General features: G+C 53.3%; 8 protein-coding genes across 8 annotated transcripts; 4 read left to right on the forward strand and 4 right to left on the reverse strand.

The window, feature by feature from the left end:
• Positions 1–631: 631 nt before the first annotated feature.
• On the forward strand, positions 632–2544 carry L3040_009585 (uncharacterized protein; the record flags this gene model as incomplete). Its single annotated transcript, XM_007293301.2, has 5 exons — positions 632–647; positions 699–734; positions 816–1073; positions 1140–1760; positions 1850–2544. 5 exons carry the CDS (start codon positions 632–634, stop codon positions 2542–2544), a joined length of 1626 nt encoding a protein of 541 aa, XP_007293363.2.
• A 1144-nt stretch (positions 2545–3688) lies between these two features.
• Positions 3689–5900, reverse strand: L3040_009586 (uncharacterized protein; the record flags this gene model as incomplete). Its single annotated transcript, XM_066156022.1, has 8 exons — positions 3689–4054; positions 4135–4294; positions 4343–4458; positions 4513–4636; positions 4688–5052; positions 5110–5208; positions 5262–5626; positions 5678–5900. The coding sequence occupies 8 exons, from the start codon at positions 5898–5900 to the stop codon at positions 3689–3691; spliced, it is 1818 nt and encodes a 605-aa protein (XP_066010290.1).
• A 753-nt stretch (positions 5901–6653) lies between these two features.
• L3040_009587 (uncharacterized protein) lies at positions 6654–8255 on the forward strand (the record flags this gene model as incomplete). Its single annotated transcript, XM_007293299.2, has 3 exons — positions 6654–6959; positions 7027–7771; positions 7822–8255. The coding sequence occupies 3 exons, from the start codon at positions 6654–6656 to the stop codon at positions 8253–8255; spliced, it is 1485 nt and encodes a 494-aa protein (XP_007293361.2).
• A 507-nt stretch (positions 8256–8762) lies between these two features.
• On the forward strand, positions 8763–10095 carry L3040_009588 (uncharacterized protein; the record flags this gene model as incomplete). The annotated part of the gene is made up of 4 exons (XM_007293298.1): positions 8763–8905; positions 8953–9040; positions 9088–9643; positions 9695–10095. The coding sequence occupies 4 exons, from the start codon at positions 8763–8765 to the stop codon at positions 10093–10095; spliced, it is 1188 nt and encodes a 395-aa protein (XP_007293360.1).
• A 1675-nt stretch (positions 10096–11770) lies between these two features.
• Positions 11771–12790, forward strand: L3040_009589 (uncharacterized protein; the record flags this gene model as incomplete). Its single annotated transcript, XM_066156023.1, has 5 exons — positions 11771–11925; positions 11985–12009; positions 12060–12077; positions 12134–12249; positions 12373–12790. The coding sequence occupies 5 exons, from the start codon at positions 11771–11773 to the stop codon at positions 12788–12790; spliced, it is 732 nt and encodes a 243-aa protein (XP_066010291.1).
• Positions 12791–13777: 987 nt separating this feature from the next.
• Positions 13778–15307, reverse strand: L3040_009590 (uncharacterized protein; the record flags this gene model as incomplete). The annotated part of the gene is made up of 1 exon (XM_007293297.2): positions 13778–15307. One exon carries the CDS (start codon positions 15305–15307, stop codon positions 13778–13780), a length of 1530 nt encoding a protein of 509 aa, XP_007293359.2.
• A 3060-nt stretch (positions 15308–18367) lies between these two features.
• Positions 18368–19021, reverse strand: L3040_009591 (uncharacterized protein; the record flags this gene model as incomplete). The annotated part of the gene is made up of 1 exon (XM_007293296.2): positions 18368–19021. The coding sequence occupies one exon, from the start codon at positions 19019–19021 to the stop codon at positions 18368–18370; it is 654 nt and encodes a 217-aa protein (XP_007293358.2).
• Positions 19022–19903: 882 nt separating this feature from the next.
• Positions 19904–20986, reverse strand: L3040_009592 (uncharacterized protein; the record flags this gene model as incomplete). Its single annotated transcript, XM_007293295.2, has 3 exons — positions 19904–20184; positions 20353–20795; positions 20901–20986. The coding sequence occupies 3 exons, from the start codon at positions 20984–20986 to the stop codon at positions 19904–19906; spliced, it is 810 nt and encodes a 269-aa protein (XP_007293357.2).
• Between the last annotated feature and the right edge of the window lie 769 nt (positions 20987–21755).

Genomic DNA, 21755 nt, shown 5'->3' on the forward strand with positions numbered 1-21755 from the left:
TGATTGGTTGTACTCTGTACAGGGTAGGTGATTTTAGATTAGTCTTTTTTCTTTTTAATAATGTTTCCGATCCGATCTTGCAGCGCCCGTTTCATGTTCATTGGGCGTGTGTGCCTGGGGCGTGAAATTACGATCTGGGCAGAGATGAATTCCTGTTCTGGGACTCTGTATTCTCCAAGTGATAATGTATTGTATTTCTCATGTCCTGCGCAGCAGACATTGACTTGTCTGAGTAAATAGAGAATTTCGCTTGACGGCTCTAAGAGGTATGATAGCTCTGTGAAGATGGAACGGGCAGGGCTGTGCAGGAGAGGGTTTCCCTAGGAGGGCAAACCCAATAGCATAATCACCGTTTCATATTATTGTTGATGTTGATGTTGTTGGTCTTGTTGACGTTATTGTTGTTGATGTTGTTGTTGTTGTTGTTCTTCCCCTACGCTTGACTTCTTCGCCATTGATGGCTACCAAATCTCCAGTCTCGATGCAGCTTAGATTGCGAAAAGAATATCTTCCATCCCATCAATCCACGTGCATGCCCAGATCCCGGATCCATCCCAACCGTATTCCGTACGGAGTCAAGTGTCAAGGGCGGAACCCCACACTCCCAAGCACCATTGACAAGCAGACAAGCATGGCCGCAGTCTCGGGTAAGTTAGTAAGCTGAAGGGGATAAACAGCCTGAACTGACAAAACGGGAGTCTATGATGGAGATATAACCTTCGCGGTCCGACGCGGTAAGGTGTCTCTTCTCTGTTTCTCCCTCTCCCTCACAAACCTCCTCCCTCTCCGAATTTCATTGACATATCCACTCACAGCAATGTTGGGCCTCACTCTCCTGGCGGCTGCGCTCGTGCCGTCCGTCTACTCCCAGGCCACCTTCGACAACCCGGCCCTGTACGCCGACTTTGCCGACAACGACATTTCCACCGGGCCCGATGGCGGCTATTACTTCTCGGCCTCAAACATGCACTACTCGCCCGGCGCCCCGATCTTGCGATCCGACGACTTACTCAATTGGAAACTCATTGGACACTCGGTCCCCACGCTGGCGACCTTTGGCTCGAAATATGAGAGTGCGTAACTTGACCCGGGCACCTGACCTTCACCTCGCTTGACTTCACTTACTGACAACAAGACAGTGACCGGCAATCTGGCCTACACACGAGGCACCTGGGCCTCGACCATGCGATACCGCCCGAGCAACGGCCGCTGGTACTGGTACGGCTGTACCGACTTCACCAACTCGTGGGTCTTCACCGCGTCGTCGCCCGAGGGCCCCTGGGACAACGGGAAGAAGATTTCCGGCACCTGCTTCTACGACTGCGGTCTGCTCGTGGACGACGATGACACCATGTACATCGTCTACGGCAAGAACGACGTGAACGTGGCCACCATGTCCAAAGACGGCATGAGCATCAGCAAGACCACCCCGGCATTTGCGCTGCCACAAGACGGCCTTCAGTACATCGAGGGCAACCGCATGTACAAGCGAAAAGGCATCTACTACATCCTCGACAACGACCCGAATACCAGGACGACGATGATCTGGAAGTCCGACAAGCCCACCGGCCCATGGGTCCGCAAGAACCTGGGGGTCAACGTCAAGGGCCCCCTCCCCCCGTTCACCGTGCCGCACCAGGGCAGTCTGGTCGAGACGCCCGGGGACCACTGGTTCTTCATGTCATTCCAATGGATCTTCCCGGCCGGTCGAATCCCCGTGCTGGCGCCCATCTCCTGGGGATCTGACGGCTATCCGATACGTGAGTGGGCCCCTTCCCCATTGTATGCTGGGAGTGAGATCTACGGGAGGAACCAGCCGTGACTTACCAACCGCTGACAACTACTCCAGTGAAAACCGAGAGTGGCAACAAATGGGGCCTGACCTACCCGGAGCCCATCTCGCCGCAGGTCTTCACGCCCAGCTGGCAGCGCAACGACACCTTCTCGGGCAGCAGTCTCGACGTCCACTGGGAGTGGAACCACGCACCGGACCCCTCGGGCTTCAGCGTCAAGAACGGCGTGACCCTGCGCACCGTCACCGTCACGAAGGACCTCTTCAAGGCGCGCAACACGCTCACCCACCGGACCTTCGGCCCGCGCTCCGTCGCCACCATCACGCTCGACATCAGCAAAATGGCGGACGGCGACGAGGCCGGCCTGGCCTCCTTCCGCGACTGGACGGCCACCATCGGCCTCGTGCGCACCGGCGGCACCTTCCGCATCCAGAACATCCAGGGCATGACCCAGGACCCGACCAAGTCCTGGGCCACCCTCGACACGGGCAACACCATCGCCACGGCCACGCTCCCCGGCGACACGACCACCGTCTACCTGCGCGGCACCATGATCCTCGGCGGCGACTCCTCCAAGGAGTGCTCCTTCGAGTACAGCCTCGACGGCCAGTCCTTCACGGCCCTCGGCGACGGCTACACCATGAACTCCGACTGGCGCTACTTCCAGGGCCAGCGCTGGGCCATCTACAGCTTTGCTACCAAGGCCCTGGGCGGCTCGGTGACGCTGAAGAAGTTCGAGATGTCGGGCTGAACGTCTCTTCTCTCTTCTTCTTCTCCTCCTCCTTCTTCTTCTACCATTCTTTTCTTGTCCACTTATACCGACTTCCCGTTTCCCGACTTTTTTTATTCTATCCCAACTCATCTCATTCGATCCGACTGGGTTCGGTTCTGCATTTCCCAGTTAGTCAGGGGAAGGAAATCCCTCGCGGGCTAGCCGCTGGTGTCGGCTATGGTGGCGGTGGTGGAAGATCCTCCTTCCTATCGGACGGGAGCTATGTCTCTAGCCATCCATCCATGTGTTTATATATATTAGACCAAACTCAAAAAGCGAATTCAAATTAAGAGAATTGAATCAAAAAAGTTTTAAAAGTCAGATCAAAAAGTTCACCAAAACTTCTCCGCCGACTCAATTCTCTTCTTCTATTTGAACAAAATTTGAACAAAGATCATATATATATACCTTATATAAGGTATATAAATCAAAAACCCAAAAATGTAAAAATCTCTCAAAGGCCAAACCCAAACAAAGGAAGCGGAACTTAGTCGCTAGAGCCATCTATCTACTCACCCCTCGGGGTATCATCTATTCATCTATCCATTTGGAAAGATAAATAGATCCCAAGATCAAAATAGGGATGGGATTTATTCGGTTGATAAGCATCTCGGGCAAGTAAATACAATAAAATCAGAAACAGAAATCGGAGGTCGGCTTGAAGGAGAGGTAATCCATCATCGTCCATAAGAGTTTGGTTCGACTTGGTTGGGTTGGGTTGGGTTGGGTTGGCGGCTGGATATCTAGCTGTGCTTTGTTCATGTCTAGAGTATTGCATCTGAGCTACCTACCGGCTGAGTTTGAATTGCTGAGGGGTGAGGAATGAGGAGTGGGGACTCGTTAGTTGTCGAATGATAGCCTTTTTTTTTTCCTTCCTTTTTTTTTTTTTTTCTTTTTGAAATTCCGACTAGAAGCCGATGAAGAATCGAAAGGGGTTGAAAGTATAATGGGTTAAAAGTATATTTGCGGAAACAGGAGGGATAGAAAACCGGGTGAATGTCCTGTTCTGGCTGGGTGATAGCTTTGATTTCTAGTTGTATTACTTATTGGAAAGCTGGCGAAAAAAAAAATCGATTGACACTAGCGCCGCATATTCGAATCGAGAGCCCGAAATCACGAACACTCAATCGTATTTGGCATCCACAGTCCCCATCTCCTTTCCCTTGACTTCCAGCGAGAACTTCATGACCGCCGGCTTGATGGTGATCACAAGATCATAGCAAACATCGTAGTAGATCTTGCCATCTTTGCCGAGGACCCACCTGAAATGGCTTCCGTCAACGCTCCTCAGGTCGGCTGTCAACACGCAATTGGTCTTGGTGGCTCCGCTGGTGGGGTAGACTGGAGCAAGCATTTTCTCGCTCTGGATGAGGCAGTCCTTGAACACCAGCTGCGCGGGAGTGAAGCCTTCAGGCAGAGAGCGGACGAAAGGGAACTTGATGACCTGCTCGCGCACGAGATCCTCTCCGCGGAGGATGTACCATGTCATCTGCAATTGCCGGTCAGCGATGCTCTTGCCAGAGATCAGAGACTGGGAATGTATGGAGAGAGAGGAGGGAGGGTGCCTGCCTTTTCCACCCTGAAGGATCCTATGATGGGACAGAAGACTTTTGCTTGGCCGACGTCTTGGATGGGATCGAAAATGCTCAATGCAGATACGCCGTAATGTCTGGTAGCTTGGTTTGAGACGACCAAAGTCTCTTGTGGCAGCTCGCTCAGGACAGCACCCCTTGAATACAGTTAGAGTGAATCATGAGCTCTTGATGGAAAGGCTCACTTGACAATGGCAGCCCAGGCACCATGCGGCTGGATAATCTGAATTCCAGGATGGTCCCTCTCCAAACAAGATTTCAGATACTCGCTCGAACCAAATCCTCCAACTAGGAAAATTGCCTAAGAGAGTTCAGCATGCTCAACACGATTTTTTTTAGGTGCTATTATGCATACCTTGATTTTCTGCGCCTCCGGATGGCTCTCGGAGAGTCTCTTCACCCTGACGAGATTGACTTGCTCCTCGACGAGTCTTTGTATATCACTGATGAGCGGGTCAAAGATATCCTTGACGTCGGACCTTCTCAGAGTTAGCTCTTGGGACAATCATAAGTGGACGAGATAGAGTCACCCCGTCATATTCCAGCAATTGGATATGAGGTTGTTGGCGGGGTCATCAGCGAGGCTAGCCATGGGGAAGTTGATGTAGTAGTCCTCATCCAGATCTCCCCGGAAGGCCGTCTTGACAGACCGATCGAATTGCTGGACAGCCTGCGCGTAGCCCTTGGTCTTTCGCAAGCTGTAGAACTGGTCCTCGCCGACGAGGTTTCGGACTGCCTCTTCGAATCGCTTGTTGAGACCGAGGGACCCAGCCATCCCACCTTTACCAGGCACAAGCTCCTTGAGCTCGAGTCTTGGTGAAAGCTGGGTGATCTCGTAAGATATCAGATCCACAGTGCCACCACCCGCGTCACAGATCACAAAGGCATCCCCAACCTTGTTTTTGCATTAGCAACGGCCAAAGTCTGACTCTCAGTACATGGGGTCACGAACGGCCAGTGCCTTATCCTGGAGCATATGCAAAGTATACATAGCCGCAGCCTCAGGTTCTTTGATCAACTTGATAGGATAAATGCCTGCACGCTTGGCAGCCTCCAATTCTATCAGCTCTGAGGTTCATGAACTTGGGTAAGGGAAAGGTGCACCTGTATGGTCACGGCCTTGGCCTTATCAGACCACACAGCGGGTACAGTAAGGACAAATTTCTTTTGGCACATCCTCAAGTAGTCCGACGGAATGGTGGACTCGATCTTCTCCATGGCATGTTGATACATGGAGCGAATGAAGTCGGCAGCTACTTCGACTGGAGGCTTCCCAAGACGCCTGAGGTCCATCTTCACTGTTGATTCGGGAAGATACAGCGGTCGTGGCTGATTGGGGTCCAGAAGGAGCTTCACGCCCTGCACGATATCACTCTTATGTTTTTGAGCACCCCAAGTGACCCCACTGGCAACACCATCGCCATAGCAGATGACGGTAGGAACTTTGGGTTGTGAGAAGCCCTCCAGGCCTAGATCTCATGGTCAGTGTAACGACGGCGCAGGAATGATTTCTCGCATACCCGGCCAATCCATGATGGAAACAATGTCTGGCTTTGGAACATTGGCGAAGGCATAAGCGATACCACTGTATGTTGTACCGAAGTCCAGTGCCACCACGAGCTGATCTTTTGCCTGATGGATGCTGCCGCGGGCGCTGGTACTTTCGGACGGCACCACCGACGCCGTCTCTGCCGGGGTATCCGCGCCCATGTAAAAGTCGGGGCCTGACGTGAAGTCTGACATATCTACCGCAATTGGTGAAGAAGATGTACTTCCATAAAGAGGTGATACGACTGGGACAATATCGCCTATGGCTGAAGATATCGGGAGGGGAGCTCGGAAACCAGAGATGAAATAGGTACGCTCGGAAGGATACCAAGTCGGCGGAGAAAATTAACCCCGGAAAGATCTATTCTGCGAAGGGCCGTCGACCGTAAGTGCTTCAGGCACTTGAGACAGGGTCGGGGAAGTGAGAGGATGCTCGCCAGGTTTACCGCCTTTTGAAAGTTGGTGGGATTCGCTGGTTAAACGCTTGTTCAAGAACACCAAGCCAGATGCCGCTGTGGTTCCAGGAGCTGGTATCGATAGGTAGGTAGTAGTATGAATGACAGATGTCGTAGTCCATGCCACTGTCTCTGATGGCGTGCAGAGAGCCGCAGCGAGCCACAGAGAGCAGCACAGAAGGTCGATTATTTCCCATGCCTCGAAGATTGTGGAGTTGTTTTTCCTATGCCTCAACCCACTTTTTGAGTGGGCCGCCCAGCAAAATAAGCACGTGCGGAGGCCCACCTAAGCGAGCCGACGATTAGTACGTAGTATTAGCTAAAACTCAAACTCAAGAATAACCATCATTCCAATTTCAAACTGAGTTCAAATTGCGGCTGCCAAGAGCTCAAACTTGTCAATATCACGACTGTTGATAAAAAGGATACAGACACTGATCTGTTCAACCTCCCCCATAGGTATATCAAATCAGGTGGACCAACGTTTCCGCGAATGCATACATCTACCACCGACCCCAGATTTGATCAGAGTGATACTGGTATGCGAGACGTGGATGATCCGGATATAGGTGGGGCTCAAATCGCTCAACCCCTTGACATCCATCAGCGAGATGTTCATGGGACTGCACAGATCCAAATCCCAGACCTGGGGACCACACGAATAGAAATCCAAGACCCGGGGAGGGGCTTCAACGATCGCCGTCACGTAGTTCAAGAAGTGCACGACGTTGAGCAAGAAATCAGGATGGGATTTCAGCCGAGTAAAGTTTCGCGACATCGTTTGTCGGGTGACCATGGAGTAAATAATCAATTTCATCTTTACCCGCTCTCCAAAACACAGCAGCTTCAACTAACCCAACACACAGGAGATCATGGCTAGCCAGCACCACCCACAAGATACGGGGCCAGCGCTAGAAGCCAAGGACCGCGGGCTGGCCGGAATGCAAGAAAGAACAAGCAGGTTGCAACAGGAATTAGACCAGGAAAAGTTGGAGCGCACTCAAGAAAATCAGAAATACCATGCTGCTCAGCGCTCCTGGACCGAGGAATTAGACAGAGCTAAGATGGCGGTTCACAAATTGTCAGCCCGTAACGAAAAATTGAAAACAGCATGCGAGAATATGCAGGAAGACATGAATGCGGCGAGCGAACGGCACGAATTTATGATGTTCCAACAAGACAGCCTTGGAAGTCGCTTGAGGGAGTCTGAGGAGGAAAGGCAAAGATTACAAGCGTTGACCGTCGTGCTACGTGGCATGGTTACCAAGAATAGCGAGCCCGACGGAGAGCGAATGGATGATAACGCTATCGTTGGTAAATTCATCAAGCTCAGAGAACAGGTGCAAAGGATAGCCAGCAAGCTCTGCTTCTCAGAAGGAAATGGGAATGCAGTATTGACTCAAGAAATGAGTGACGCACAAAGAGACTTTGAGTACTGGAAAGGGCTCAGCCAGGCACAGCTCCTGAACCGGATAAGAACCAATATTTTCGAACTGATCCATAGCGAAATCTTAGGGAGACCATTGTTTGGCTTGGAGGGCCTGCAAGACACCTCCGGTCTGGAGCACGGACTTAGCAAATTCGAGACGGCACTCAATAACCTAAACCCAGGTACGTAAGCAAAAGTATCTTAGGCAAGTAGAAACCTGACTGTATCCCAGGTCATAAAGCAGCCGTTTTGGAATGGAGAGTACGGACTGTTCGATGTGCGTCTTTGTTAAACATCGACAACCCAAGGGCGGAGGAGGTAGCCAAATACATTCATGAGTTCATGAAACCGCTAATTACTTCCGACGCCCTGGATACTCAGCTGCGTACTCTGATCTTGAAGCTTTGCAACGATTCAATGAGTTTCGCTTTGCTTCTCCGCTCGTTCAAAGACCTGTACCGATGCGAGATGCCAGATATCCATAGTCCCCTTAATGACGACTCCGAGGAACAGTGTCCCGAGCCATATCGGAATGGCGACCCACACGCTGAAGGAGACGTTGCCTTTGTTTTAGCCGGATCGCTAGTAAAGTATCCTGAGCTTCATCCTGAGAGGCGACTGGTTCTGGAGAAGGCACATGTAGTGGTCTTCAAAAAGACGGAGTAGTTGCATTGCCAGGTCAAAGAACAATGATCATAGGAGAAAGATCATAGAGACGAGGAGTGGCTCGCTATAGTATTGCAGTAATCAAATGATGAGCTTAGTAGTAGACGGCGATGGGCCCTTGGTTAGAGAACGACCTGAACATTGATTATTCATCCAGGTATGCTCTTGAACATCAAAAGACGGTTCGAACGATGCAGTAGAGCTAGTCACTGACTATAATTAAATGTAATTGCTCTGCTTTCTACGTACCAATTATCGGAGCTCTATTTTAGATACAACACTTGTTATAAATCGAGAATTCTATCATGGCCGGTAACGAGATGAGGAGGAGGAATCTGGAAGTGATGTATGTGATGTGGTCTACATCTCACGTGCCTAAGAACCACTCAACGCGACAGCGCGAGAAAATGAAGCGCGTCGCGTAGAATCTCTCGAACCTCATTGCCAACCACAACAACTACACTCAAGACCCTATCCACACTCCAGACCCTCTCAACGCCAGCCATAATGTCTGACTACGAAGATGATGATATGGACGTTGATGCGCCCGCGGCGCAAGACACTGTAATGTTCAGTTCTGACAACACCAATTCCAAGGGCAAGAGGAGCGCAGCAAACCTCCCCGTTGAAGCAGAAGACAGTCTGCCATGGTAGCAGAACCCATACCCACTCTCTGAATCCTGCTGATATACGTCAGGGTTGAAAAATATCGCCCAGACACCCTCGAAGACGTCTCCGGCCACCAAGACATCCTCGCCACAATCACCAAATTCGTTGACACAAACGTAAGGAGACCCTAAAATACCACGGAAAGACCTCTGACTCTCCCCAGAGGCTTCCTCATCTCCTCCTCTACGGCCCTCCGGGAACGGGAAAGACATCCACAATTCTTGCCCTCGCCCGCCAGATCTACGGCTCCAAGAACATGCGCCAGATGGTGCTCGAACTCAACGCCTCGGACGACCGCGGCATCGACGTAGTCCGCGAGCAGATCAAGACGTTTGCCAGCACGAAGCAGATCTTCACCATGAACAAGACGTCCACGTCTGCCTCGATGCCCACGTACAAGCTGATCATCCTGGACGAGGCTGATGCCATGACCTCCACAGCCCAGATGGCATTAAGACGGATCATGGAGAAATATACGGCGAACACACGTTTCTGCATCATTGCGAATTATACGCACAAGCTCAGTCCGGCGCTGCTCAGTCGCTGTACACGGTTCAGGTTCAGTCCGTTGAAGGAGGCGGATATTCGGGTTTTGGTGGACAAGGTTATCACGGAGGAGAATGTGCAGATCAATGAGTCGGCGACAGATGCGCTGGTGAAGTTGAGTAAGGGAGATATGAGAAGGGCATTGAATGTGTTGCAGGCATGTCATGCAAGCAGTAGGCCCCCAAAGCTATTGCGAGCTGGTGCACGATTGTTGACATAGACAGGTACACCCCTCCACATCAAAGGCACGCCCAAAATCGCCGAGAAGGACATCAAGCGCGACCTCATCACGGAAACCACTATCTATGAATGCATCGCCTCTCCGCACCCAGAAGACATCTCCAAGATCCTCAACACCTTGCTCAAGACTCCCGACGTCACGACGTGCCTGACGATGATCAATGCCTTAAAAGCCAGCCAAGGTCTGGCGTTGGCGGACATCATTACAGCCTTGAGCGAAGAGCTGACCAAGCTGGATGTTCCGGCGCCGGTGATGATTACGTGGCTGGATGGCTTGGCAGAGGTCGAGTATAGGTTGAGTGGAGGAGGGGGGGAGGTCGTGCAGACAGGCGCTGTAGTGGGCGTTGTGAGGAACGGGGCGGAGCTCATGGTCGGAGGTAAATGATTGACGACGGATGGAGGTCTTGCATAGCCTGGCGTTCTCGGGTTGGGATGGGATATCGCGGGGCATGTCAGCATGGCTTTAGGTCAGATGTTGTTGTCAAGTACCCGCATCGAGGCGCAAGTGATGCATATTCTCCTTGCCATCATTATCATATGCTGCTCTACGCTCTCCTGTTTCATTGTTTTGGTGCCGGCCCTTTCTATCCGCCAAGCTGGACATCTCTTAAGCGAGCTCCATGTCCTACCTTCCTACTCCGATCCCTCGGTCCTCGCGCGCTTCCAAATTGTGTCAAGTGTGTTAGTGCAGTGGGCGGTACCCACGTCGCCTGGTTCTTAAAGCTTCCCTCTCCTCTTGTCTCCACTTCCTCTCTTTTTGACCACCCCTCCAATCACATATGACACCCCCTGTCGTCTTACGCCAACGAACGCCAGCCATCAGTCTCAATGCCGCCTCACTACCAACGCAAGCTAGCAGAGAAGGGAAGGCAGCTTTCAAATCCGTAAGAAGCACGGGGCGCAGAGGCGGAGAGGAGGATGGTGGGATGAAGTCGACGGACGGTAGGTGTCGTGCTTTGCTGTGGCTCGTAGTGGAGATGGAGATGGAGATGGAGATGGAGATGGGAACGGGAATGGGAATGGAAACGGGGTTGAGCAGAGTGCTGGCTGGCCGGGCAGAGGGAGCTCATGATTTCATATTGTGTTACGTGGTATGATATCTTATAACATGGAGGTTGGTAGCTAGCTCGTCAATCTAGGTAGGCCAGCCAGCAAGGGAGGGAGGGATGGAGGGCAGGAAAGGGTCGCCTCACGTTTGAGAAGAGCACACGAGACGCTCTATATCTATCACCTTCAAGTGCAAAGAATTCGACAGTGACTGCGGATGTTTGGCTGCTGGGATCACACAGGATGGCCTCGAGTCGAGAACCGCTCGCGGTAGATGGTACTGTGTTTTGCCGGAGCCGGCAATATGTTTGATCGGATGTCGATTTTCCTGACTCCTGTGTCTCTGGGCGGCCAGGATAGGAAAGACCACCTTTTTTTTTTTTTCTTTTTTCTTCTTTTTTTTCTTTTTTTCCAAACAGCCTTACACCCCACGGGAGAGATGGGCACATGGCCTGCCACTCGACGCCACTCCACTCGTCTCGTGCCAACTTCCGCGTCGACTGCCGTGGCGGCGCCGCCTCCGAGATGGGAACATCCCGCTCTCGCTTGGTGATCTCGATTCTCGAGAGCCGATCGGCAAATTCCCAAAACAAAAAGTGTCGGACGAGCTCAGGGCACGGCGCACTGCGCTGCATTTGAGACGGCGTGTCCCGAGAGGCTGACGGGCGGGAAAAGGCCATGTTCCATACCACGAGCCGACCCCGCCCTGGTTCGCTCCTTGCGAAGAGGTGCCTGCTTTCGTATAATATAATACTATAATACGACAAACAACGCGTGCACTCTCGCACCCTTTGTGGATCTGGAATTTGGAAGTTGGAATTTGGAATTTGGAATTTGGAATTTGGAATTTGCGGCATCGTATCATATATTTATTTCTTACACAGACCCGTCCAGCCAGCAGTCCGTCGTCACGAAAGGTGTTCCTGCTGGCCGGTGACTGGCACGCCTCACTGCTCGCCCCGGAGAACGAACGCACCGCTTATGCAGGACCAGGACCAGACGCGAAGCGAACAATGGACGACGTGTGTGCAGCCGCGGACTCTCTCACCGATTGGAGTCAGTGGAGCGGGTTCGGAGCTTCAGGAGATCGAACTGGCAGCGTGGAGGCCCGCGATCATACCGAGGGGCGGGAAAAGCCGAAACGGCCTTGCCGGCAGCAGTTCAGGAGGTGGCGGGTCCCCTTCCCAGCTCAAGTCATCCGGCCATGCTGACCTCGGACATATATAGACCTCGCGCCGGCCGCGCGTGTGGCGTAAGTAAACTACCGCCCCTTCGTGTTTACTTACCAATGCTGATTCGCAGTCCTGTCATTCACGGCGGGTAAGGATGTGTTCACGCTGCGCTGCGCTGCGCTGCGCTGAGCTGACATAGAATAGATCCGGTGCGATGCAGGCAGTCTCGGCCTGCCTTGTACAAACTGTACAGCCAATTCGGTGGATTGCTTCATCCCCCCGAAAAAGAGGAAGAGCATCGCCCCAAGTGATATGATACGGTAATGCCCATCCCCCGTCCACCCACCCCCTTATGTACCGAGTACCGAGTACCCAAACCAAACCCAAACCCAAACCCATCCCATCCCATCCCATCTCATCCCATTCTGATCCACGCACCACAGCCAGCGCCATAGATCCAGCTACGAACGCAGCAAGGCCGACATCCATCCCGATCCCGACCCTCGGGATGCCATTGACCACCAGCGCTCAGCCCACGGCGAGATCGAGGATAACCTCCAGAGCCTCAGAGACGAGGGCGCCTTCACGGGCTTGTACGCCGGCATCGCTCGGCAGAATTCCATCGACGCCTCGCGCAAGGACTCGGAGAGCTCCTCCTCCTCCTCCCCCTTCTCGACGTCCGGCTACCTGCAGAACATCTCCCAGCGGCTGGCGCCGGATCTCTGTCTGCCGGCCGCTCGTCGCCGGAGCTCGAGCCCCATGATGGGATTCTCGCCCGAGAACGTGGACAGTCGGGCGTGGATGGACGGGACGCCGGCGTTCTCGCCGGCGCCGAGGGGTAGCAATGTGGAGGAATGGTAGGTAGGTACGTAGGTACGTAGGTACGTAGGTCAGCCGGGCGGGCTCGCTGCCGTGCTGTATGTCTATGATGATGATGATGATGATGGCCTTTTTCAAAGTCATGAGGTCCAAGGTCCTCGGGGCTAGAAGCGTGCAGGAACCAGGGATTCAGAGAAGTTGCTTCCCCTGGACCGCAGGCTGAGCGAGCGAGCGACTTCCCAATGGCTCGCACCGAGGCAACGAGGTTTTGCAATCGGGAGAACGCACTCTGGGCTCGAGGCTGCATGTGGGCGCTTGCCCGGCCCTTTGTGCGCGGTGGGATCAGCAGCTCACCCGGCGGCAAGGCTGGGAGACGCACTCTGCTATCCACCTATCTACCTATCTATCTAATTGTATCTCTATCTCTCTGTCTATGTATATACAAGATACAAAAATCGATAAACATCATTCCACCGAGTCTTAGACGCGAAGACACAAGAATCGAACTTGATCCAATACTTCGTATTTAGATACCAATGCAGCCAGCTCTGTATCTCTTTGCTAGCTAACCTTTCGTGTGTTTTGTGTTTTTTGTTTCCGCGAGCGACGATGCTATGAAGCCTACGCACGGGAAAGAGAAAGAGAAAGAGAAAGCCGAGACACGGCCGGCAACGGCGATTCTTTTTTTTTTTTTCTATGCGTATCGAAAGGAGAGATTGAACTGGGCGTGGACTGCTGGAGCGTACCACTCACTTATTGGTTTAGCGACTGTTTTTTATTAACTTTGTTGACTTTGCATAGCGAGACTCGCTTGGAGGCTTGGAGAGGGAGAGGGAGAGAGGGAGAATTGGGCCTGAGCTCTGGGATGGGAAATTGGGAATTGGAAATTGTGAGATACAGGAAGGATAGAAAGCTCTATACAGAAGACAAGAAGAGGATGGTATATATATTATTGTATTCGAAGCACGCTCTCCCCCCTTCCTTCCCCCCCCCCTCCTCTCCCCATCCACAGCCAAATTACCGCCCCGGCTACAACGGCCGATACATCCCTTTCCGCCTCGCCGTCAGGGTCCGGTAGAGCTCCAGACACTTGCTCTCCAGCCAGCGCGCGAACCGCACGCTGCCCTGGTCCACGAAGCGCTCCACCAGCGCGGCAAAGGCGAACACCACCGTCGTGAACGGGACGTACCAGAGCAGGGAGATGGCCCAGTACAGCCAGGTCATGGAGTGGGTCGGCACGCCAAAGAGCCACAGCAGGGCGTTCTGCAGCCACAGGCCGAAGACGATCACGCACAGCTGGTGCACCAGGTACAGCGAGAAGGCGATCCGGCCCAGGTACTGGCAGAGGTTGCTCTCGAAGACGCTCCGCAGGGCCGGCAGCTGCGAGACGCAGAAGAGCAGGCCGACGCCGGCGAAGGACCACCACCAGCGCGCGTGGTCCATCATGTTCAGGCTGACGGGGATCAGGGCGCGCAGCGTCTCGTAGCCCGGCATGGGCCAGCGGTGCGCCTCCTCGTACGAGAGCGTCGGGAAGCCGGCGAGGTACAGGGCCGCGACGAGGATCGCGATCCAGAGCGTGCGGTGCTTGGGCGGCCGGAGCCCCGGCCGCGACCCGTCCGCCTCCTGCGCGAGGTTGTAGTCCGCCAGCAGCATGCCCGCCGCGAAGCAGAACGCGTTCCAGCTGCCGAGGAACATGGCCGCCACGGCGAACAGGGCCACGAGCGCCATCCGCGCGCCGTGGCTGGGCAGCCGCGCCACGAGGAGGAGCAGGATGTAGACGGTGAAGGAGCCGTAGAACTCCAGCGGGATCGTCCAGATCACGGGGTCGTACTTGGGGTGGATGACGAAGCCCTGGATGGCCGGCACGAAGTTGTAGTACGGGTTCACCAGGTAGCACGTCTCCTTCAGCCAGTCCAGGAGCGCCGCCCCGAACGTGGCCTCCGGCACGAAGTCGAAGTTCAGCGGCGGCGAGTACCCCAGCCGGGTCACCAGCATCTCGACGAAGGTGAGCAGGATGGGCGGCAGGTAGAGCCGGAAGCCGCGCCGGAACATGGACGACGCGACCGACGGGTACACGTGCTGCGGCGTGCCGGCGCGCATCCAGCGGAGGGACTTATAGGTCAGGACGTAGCCCGACAGGACGAAGAAGACGCAGACGGCCGTGCCGCCCGTGACGAAGAAGCTGCGGATGACCGGGAGCTGGATCAGGCTCATCTGGTCCGACTGCGCGCCGAAGGCCGGGAAGATGGTGCGCCAGCAGCTGATGGTGTGGAAGACGTAGACCTCGAGCGCGGCCACCCCGCGGACGCCGTCCAGCCACGAGGTCGGTTTGAGCTTGAGCGAATCCGGCGCTGGGTATCGGAGGAAGGTCTGGAGGAACCGCGACGATTCGATCCGGTGGAAGACGGACCGGGACTTGTCCTCGTAGGGGGAGAGGTAGTCGTCGGCGCTGGTCAGGGCCGCGGCATTGTACTCCTCCTCCTCCTGCTCGCGGAGGCGGAACGTCGGAACGTCGATGCTGGCACGGTGGAATGCCAGCTTATGATGTCCCAATCCCATGATGACAGTTTGCCACAGGTGCATCATCAACCGGATCGACGTGTGGACTGGAGTGAAGGCCTAGGTGGTGGTTGTGCGAGCAGCGGGTGAGAATGGCGTCGTCCGCTCCAGCATCCGCCCTGATATTGTGTTTACTGAGAATGTTTCCCTCGATAGGTAGTCGATCACAACGGAGAGAGAGAGAGAGGAAGAGAGAGGGAGAGAGAGAGAGAGGCTTTGGGGAGAGAAATCTTCTTCTCGAAATATCAGCGGAGGAGCTCCAGGTAGCGGTCGAGAGAACCGGGTTTCATCATCACATGCCGTTTCACCCCTCGAGCTGGTGCGAGGCGGGGCGGATGCCTGTGCGCAATGCTCTCCGACGAATGAAGTGTTGGGGATGTTTAGATCTTCGCATCGCATCTAGCATGAACGAGCGTGTCGTCTTGCTTCCCCTGGAAGTCAGAGCCCGAGGATCAGAGCTGAGCATTGGGGCGCAGTTGGGATCGCTAGTGCATAGGCGATTGCTCGCGGGTATTCACCAGTCGCAACACTGCCAGGAGAGGATGCAGTAGTGATAGCGAGAGATTCCAGCGTCAGAAAAAAGCTCGCCTGGTGTACCGCTACCGGTACCGGTACGTGGAGGAGCGGATTCCTTGGTACGTGGTCCCGCAGGGGTTTGATCTCGCTAAAGCTCGCTTCGTTTCTCCGAAGTCAACACAAACAACAATCGATACAATCGAGGGATCCTGGCACTGAACGTAAGCACATCTAATAACGAGCCACGCTCCACCCTGATCGATAAACATTCTTCCGGCCTGCTGAACGCAACACACGCAGAATAAATTCACAGTTAAGCGTCCTCGTTGCCAACACAGCACCCATCATGACTGCTTCGAAGCCCCACCTGCCTCCAAATCACTAGACAATATTTCACGAGACCCTTGCTCGATTTCCTCACCCGTATACCGCCTGCTGCCTATCCTCTAGCCTCTTCCCCCAGTCTCAATCCAAAGACGTTCCTATGAGTCGAGCCGGGAAATAGTCCCACGATCTCCATCCAGATCCAGGAGGTTCGCTCCACCCACGACTTGCGCCACACATCCGCAAGATGAGCCGCAGGCGCCCGTACGGCGCGCTACGCATCTCGGACTCGCCAGGGCATACACCACAGCTGCTTCATAGGAGTTGTCACTTGTTGTCATGGAGCTGCGCGCTGGAAAACGCGCCAGGGACCTTTTCTTCCGGGGCCACCTCTTCGGATAGATCTTGTAAAAAAAAAAAAAAAAAAAAAAGCGATCCGCTAATACTGCTATAAGCTATGCGAGCATGGTAGAAAAGCAACTCTGTTCACCATGCGCGTGCTTTTAACGCCGTGTAAAGATCAGAGCCTCTTTTTTTTTTTTTTTTTTTTTTTTTTTTTTTTTTTTTTTTTCGTTATCAGAGACTTGAATCCCAAAAAATTAGCTCTGTCGAACCCCCCCCCCCGACTTTTCACACATTCTCACTCACGACCAAGCCAATGGATGGAGCGCGTGAGACTCGAATCCGCCTACCGGAAAGGAACATGGAGGCAATGGTTCGAAGGTGTTGCAAAGGGATATGAATCTCGATTTTCAATTTGGGATCGGGAGCCTGCTCAAGCGTTTGCTGCGGTTGAAGACGCTCGCTTGGCGCGCGAAGGTCACCTACCTTGGATTTGTTTTTACGTGATTCTGTGATTGAAAGCTGGGTTGGAAGGAGAAACGAGTGGCTGGGTCGGGTTTTTTTTTTTTTTTTAAGATTGATTTCTTTTGTCGGAGTGGTGATTCGCAGGTGGAATGAATGAATGAATGGCTTGATCGTAGGTAAAGAATGCTGCGAGGCGAGTCTGATTAGATGTGATCTGTGAGAAAAAACTCGGATGTGAAATCAAATGCCAAGTCCAACTGATTCTATGCGAAAGAATACCGACTTTGCCTACATACAATAGTTATTTAAATACGTTGCGTTGTGTGGTTTTTTTTTTAAAAAAAACTTTTTTTTTTGTTGATATATAGAATGCTAATATTCTCGGTGTTTTAACTATCTGAAGTAGGATACTTGCTTGATCTAAGACACTAAGGTACTTGCTTGTTTTGATTATTACCGAGACCCCGCAGGTAACAGTCAGCGCACTGACTACCATTAGTATTGTCAAATCCCGGTACGGCTATAAAGTTGGCGTCGAAGTTCAGCACTTGCGGCTCTCGGACGCTGTGAATGGACTCGCTCCTATAAGGAAGGGGAAGAGGGAAGGACGGCCCAGGAGATGATGGGACAGTGCGACGGTCCAGGAAATTTGCAAAGCCCAGCCCAATCATGATCCGGTGTACGGTATCAATAAGGGGGACTGATTGAGATTTCAGATAAAGTTTGCAAGAGTTTGTCATTTGGTGCTCCATAGTGCTTCAATCAGCGGGACGGCCTGATCTTTTTCACGCCATCTGATTTGTCTGCATCTCTAAAGCCCCATTGGATTTCCTGGAGAGACACTTTCCAGAAATATAACAGCATATAAGAGCTGCAGAACAGACGGCTTAGGAGAATGAGACGGCTTCTTCGGGAGCCCATGTCACGCTTTTATATATCCCACGTGACTCCTTTTAGTTCACGACACTAGTGCGATGGAGAAACAGAACGAAACGAAAGAGAACAGAACGAAACGAAATAACCACAATGAGCATTCAAGTAATCCCAAAACTACCGGTTTGATACCAACGTCAGGCTCAATTGCTACTCCAAGCGGACTCGCCGGCACAATCAAGACCTTCTCGGGCGCGTTCCTGGAAGCACCGAAGGTTAATGGGATGTACGAGATTCAATGATTGAAAGGGTAGGGCTTCCTTGGACTTTACATCGAGTATACTGCTGACCATGTTATCCCTAGAATAAATGACGCCTTCGACCTCAAGGTGGCAGGCACTCTGTACCGCTCATGTCCTAGCTCTTGGGACTGCAGCAATGAGATCTCCACGCCACCTTGGTCCGCTCTCAAGCTCTCCCCCCGAATCTTCAGCTTCAGTCCGGTTTCTCCGAGCCATACACATGAGGTTCCCGTAAGACTCATGGCGTGCGGTATAGGGTGGTAATACTAGAAACCGCAATGTGCATTGCAGGTCTGCTTTTGCACAATAACTCGGTATCTACGGCTCTGCTCAGCGCAAGCTCTGTGATCTTGCTATCCCTTCCCTCGAGGATTCTCGCTAAATTGGATACCAAGATGACCGCCACGCCAGAAGTAGCGGCTGCGATGAATCCAGGCTCCAGGGTCGGGATCAATATCGACGGCCGGATCTTGGTCACCAGGATCACCGCGGGGATGTCGCTAAGAACATAGCCGACGGTGAATGCGTTTCTCACGTACGTGAGCTGGCTGCCTTGCATGTTGATGGCTTCTTTCATGCCGGACACATAGGCGTTATTGATATTGGCTTGGTCGAGGCTCTTGCAGAAGTAGCCGAGGCACGCGTAGGAGAGGACGAAGAAGTCGAGTTTGAAAAGGAAGTGCTCTTCTTTTGCCGGCTTGTCTGGCTCGTCCCAGATGTACAGCTGGATGGTCCGCCGTGCTCGATGAGTCTTGCCCTTCACGCCGGGATCCTTCCAGCTCTCCGAGGCTGGTGGGATATCGATCCGGGACTGGATCGGGGATGTAGCGTGCTGAGCTGTAGCCGCGACTAAGATGGAGGAGAGCTCCAAGTCGCATTTCTTTGCTTCCATTTTTTCCTTACATCGCTCCGCGTGCTGACAGTTGTAATGTTCAAGTGATAAACGACATTCTGTGTAGTTCAGTCCCATGGGAACGGCATCATTGAAGTACATCTCTCCTCATTAAATGCACCAATTGAGGGAGATAACGGAACCTTGGACTCGGATTGTCTATTACGCAATTTGAAGAACGGAATACTTTTTTTTTTTTCTTCTCTCGATCTTTCATCTTCAACGCTACTCGACTGAACCTCGTCAAGCAGCCCGTCTGTGAAGCTTTCCTGGGCAACTCAAGCTTTCACCCCTACAATTGGCGGGGTCTTAATAATGATCATGGCGCCGGGGAATGGAACGACGTTGATGCCGGAAGGGGTGTGAACCAGCAGTTGGTGCCGGTGCTGCACAGCATGAAGGGCAAAAGAGTGGGGATTGTGATGTTTGACTTCTTCGGACGCCGAGGAATCTGGTGGAGACATTGCTGGGTTCGTGAGTCGACCAGCTGGCGCCCAGCAGGAAGATCACAGTGGGAAGGGCGGGAGGGCAGATTAGGGGACGAAAAGTTTGCGCATTGTACGCTCATAAAAATTCTCATACTAATCACTAGCTAGGTGGAGTACAATCATCGCTCACTGAATCACTTCCGATAGGTTTTTTCGTCCCTTCACGCTGATAGCCAGAACATCCGGAACCATCGCTCCCCAGTCTTTTTTCCGAAAACTCGATCAAAGATCCCGGAGAAAGTGGCCAAACACGCCCAAAGCACGCCAAACAAAGATGCAAATATATACAGCCAAAGATACTTCAAACTCACTCATCCACTCATCCCCGCCTCTGACGTCTCCTCCACCTCAGGGCTCTCCATCCACCCCTTTTCCAAACCCCCATCTCACACCCTCAAACCACGGTATAAATCCCCGTGGCAGTCGCCGTCGCCTTCGCTGGCAGCGTCTGGCTTATGGCCACCGCAGCCTTGTACAGCGCCGGACCGGGTATCGTGTACGTCGACAGCGGCGCGTACAGATTGAACAGGATCCCCGGATCCGTCGCTTTCATCAGCGCCGTGCCCAGCGTTCCGCTTGTGAGTTTGTCGGTGCCGGATCCGCTGATGGCGAGACTGACGCACTGCGGGTAGTCCTGCGCCCCGTTGACTTGGCCGGCGGAGTGGAGGCCGATGACTGTGTGGTATTGAGAAGTCAGCGGTCTTGCTTGCTTGGTTGGCGAGGGAGTTTCGAAGGTTGGGTAGGGAGAGAGGGAGAGAAGGAGAGGGTGTGTGCGTGTATGAGGGAGGGAGAGGATGAGGTATAGAATGGGAGGACATGAACGTCCCCCGTCTCTTCACGCACTCTCATGTCGCAGCACGTAGTTGCCCTTGGCGATGGTCGACGGGATCGTGGTGGTCCAGCTGTTGTTATTCGCCACCAGCTGGTCCGAGGCCCAGAAGCCGTTCGTCATGGCCGTCGGGCTCAGCAGGCCCACGGCCGAGATCTTCGTCCAGAGCAGCTTCGTCTTGTCGACCGTCTCGCAGGGCCCGTTGCAGTTGGCCAGGTACTCGATCACGGGGCCCTTGTGCGACGCCGGCCACGGCGTCCACTGCAGCACGATCTTCCCGCCGGCTCGCACCGGGGCGGCGGCCATGGCGTTCGTGGCGCCGACGTGGCAGATCACGTCCGCGGTGCCGAAGTTGTTCGGCGCGATGAAGCCGTTGTCGATGTCGGCTGGGATCTTCCAGCCGATGGTCACGGGCGCGGGCGTGATCCACTGGTACGAAGGGTTGTAGCCGTCGTAGCTGGGGAGCTTAGTACGTACGTATACAAGGAAGGAAAGAGAAACTAGAGATTGGAGACGGGGACAGGTGGAGAGGGTAGAGGGGAGAGGGAGCGGGGAGACTGACTATATGCCATCTGCCACGATCCCGGATACCGTCCCATGAGCGACGACGCTCGACACGAGGCCGAGCAGGGTGAGCTTCGAGAGCATTGCTTCTAGAGCACGGAATTCGCTTCAACGCGCAGGTTCTCTGAGTTGAGTAGTAGGTTTGAAGGAGACTCGATCTCTAGCCTAGAAAATGAAATTGACACTCGGCAGCAAGACAGCAGGCAATATATATATATATATATATATATATGTATGTATGTATGTATGTATTAAACATACGATAAATATTGTGCCAAGCTCAACCTCCATCTGTTTTACGGAAGATCTCCATCCATCGTCCACCAATTCCGCCTCTCCTCTTCTAAAAGATCGGAACCACGCATCTCCACATCAATTACTCCAGAGAAAGATCGATAGGATACCATCCATCCCCCTCCCCCCCCCCCCCCCCCCCCTCCCTTCTGACACAACAACGTTACACCTCATTAATCTACTCGGCCTTCGCTTCCTCTCGCTCCACCTATCGTATTTCCAGCCGCACGTTTGAGAATCGGCAGGCCGCCGTCTGCTGAATGCACACTGGGCTGACGCGATACTGGGGTTCTGAGATACGAGCCCTGAGTTATACAGTAACCCAGGTTTTTTTTGGGGGCGGGGGGGGCGCGTGGTTCCCCGACGGGCTGGATTCGAATTAGGTCGTGGTATGGTGTGGTAGGATGTTTATGATTTAGCCGACATGTACAACATACATCGTGGAGGGGGGCATCTAAGCGAGCGAGCGAGTGAGTGAGTGAGTGAGTGAGTGAGTGAGTGAGTGAGTGAGTGAGTGAGTGAGTGAGTGAGTGAGTGAGTGAGTGAGTGGGTGAGTGAG

This window comes from Drepanopeziza brunnea (genome assembly GCF_022702325.1).
Source record: "Drepanopeziza brunnea f. sp. 'multigermtubi' strain 214-2 chromosome Unknown ctg19, whole genome shotgun sequence".
In the NCBI taxonomy this organism is placed as follows: domain Eukaryota; kingdom Fungi; phylum Ascomycota; class Leotiomycetes; order Helotiales; family Drepanopezizaceae; genus Drepanopeziza; species Drepanopeziza brunnea.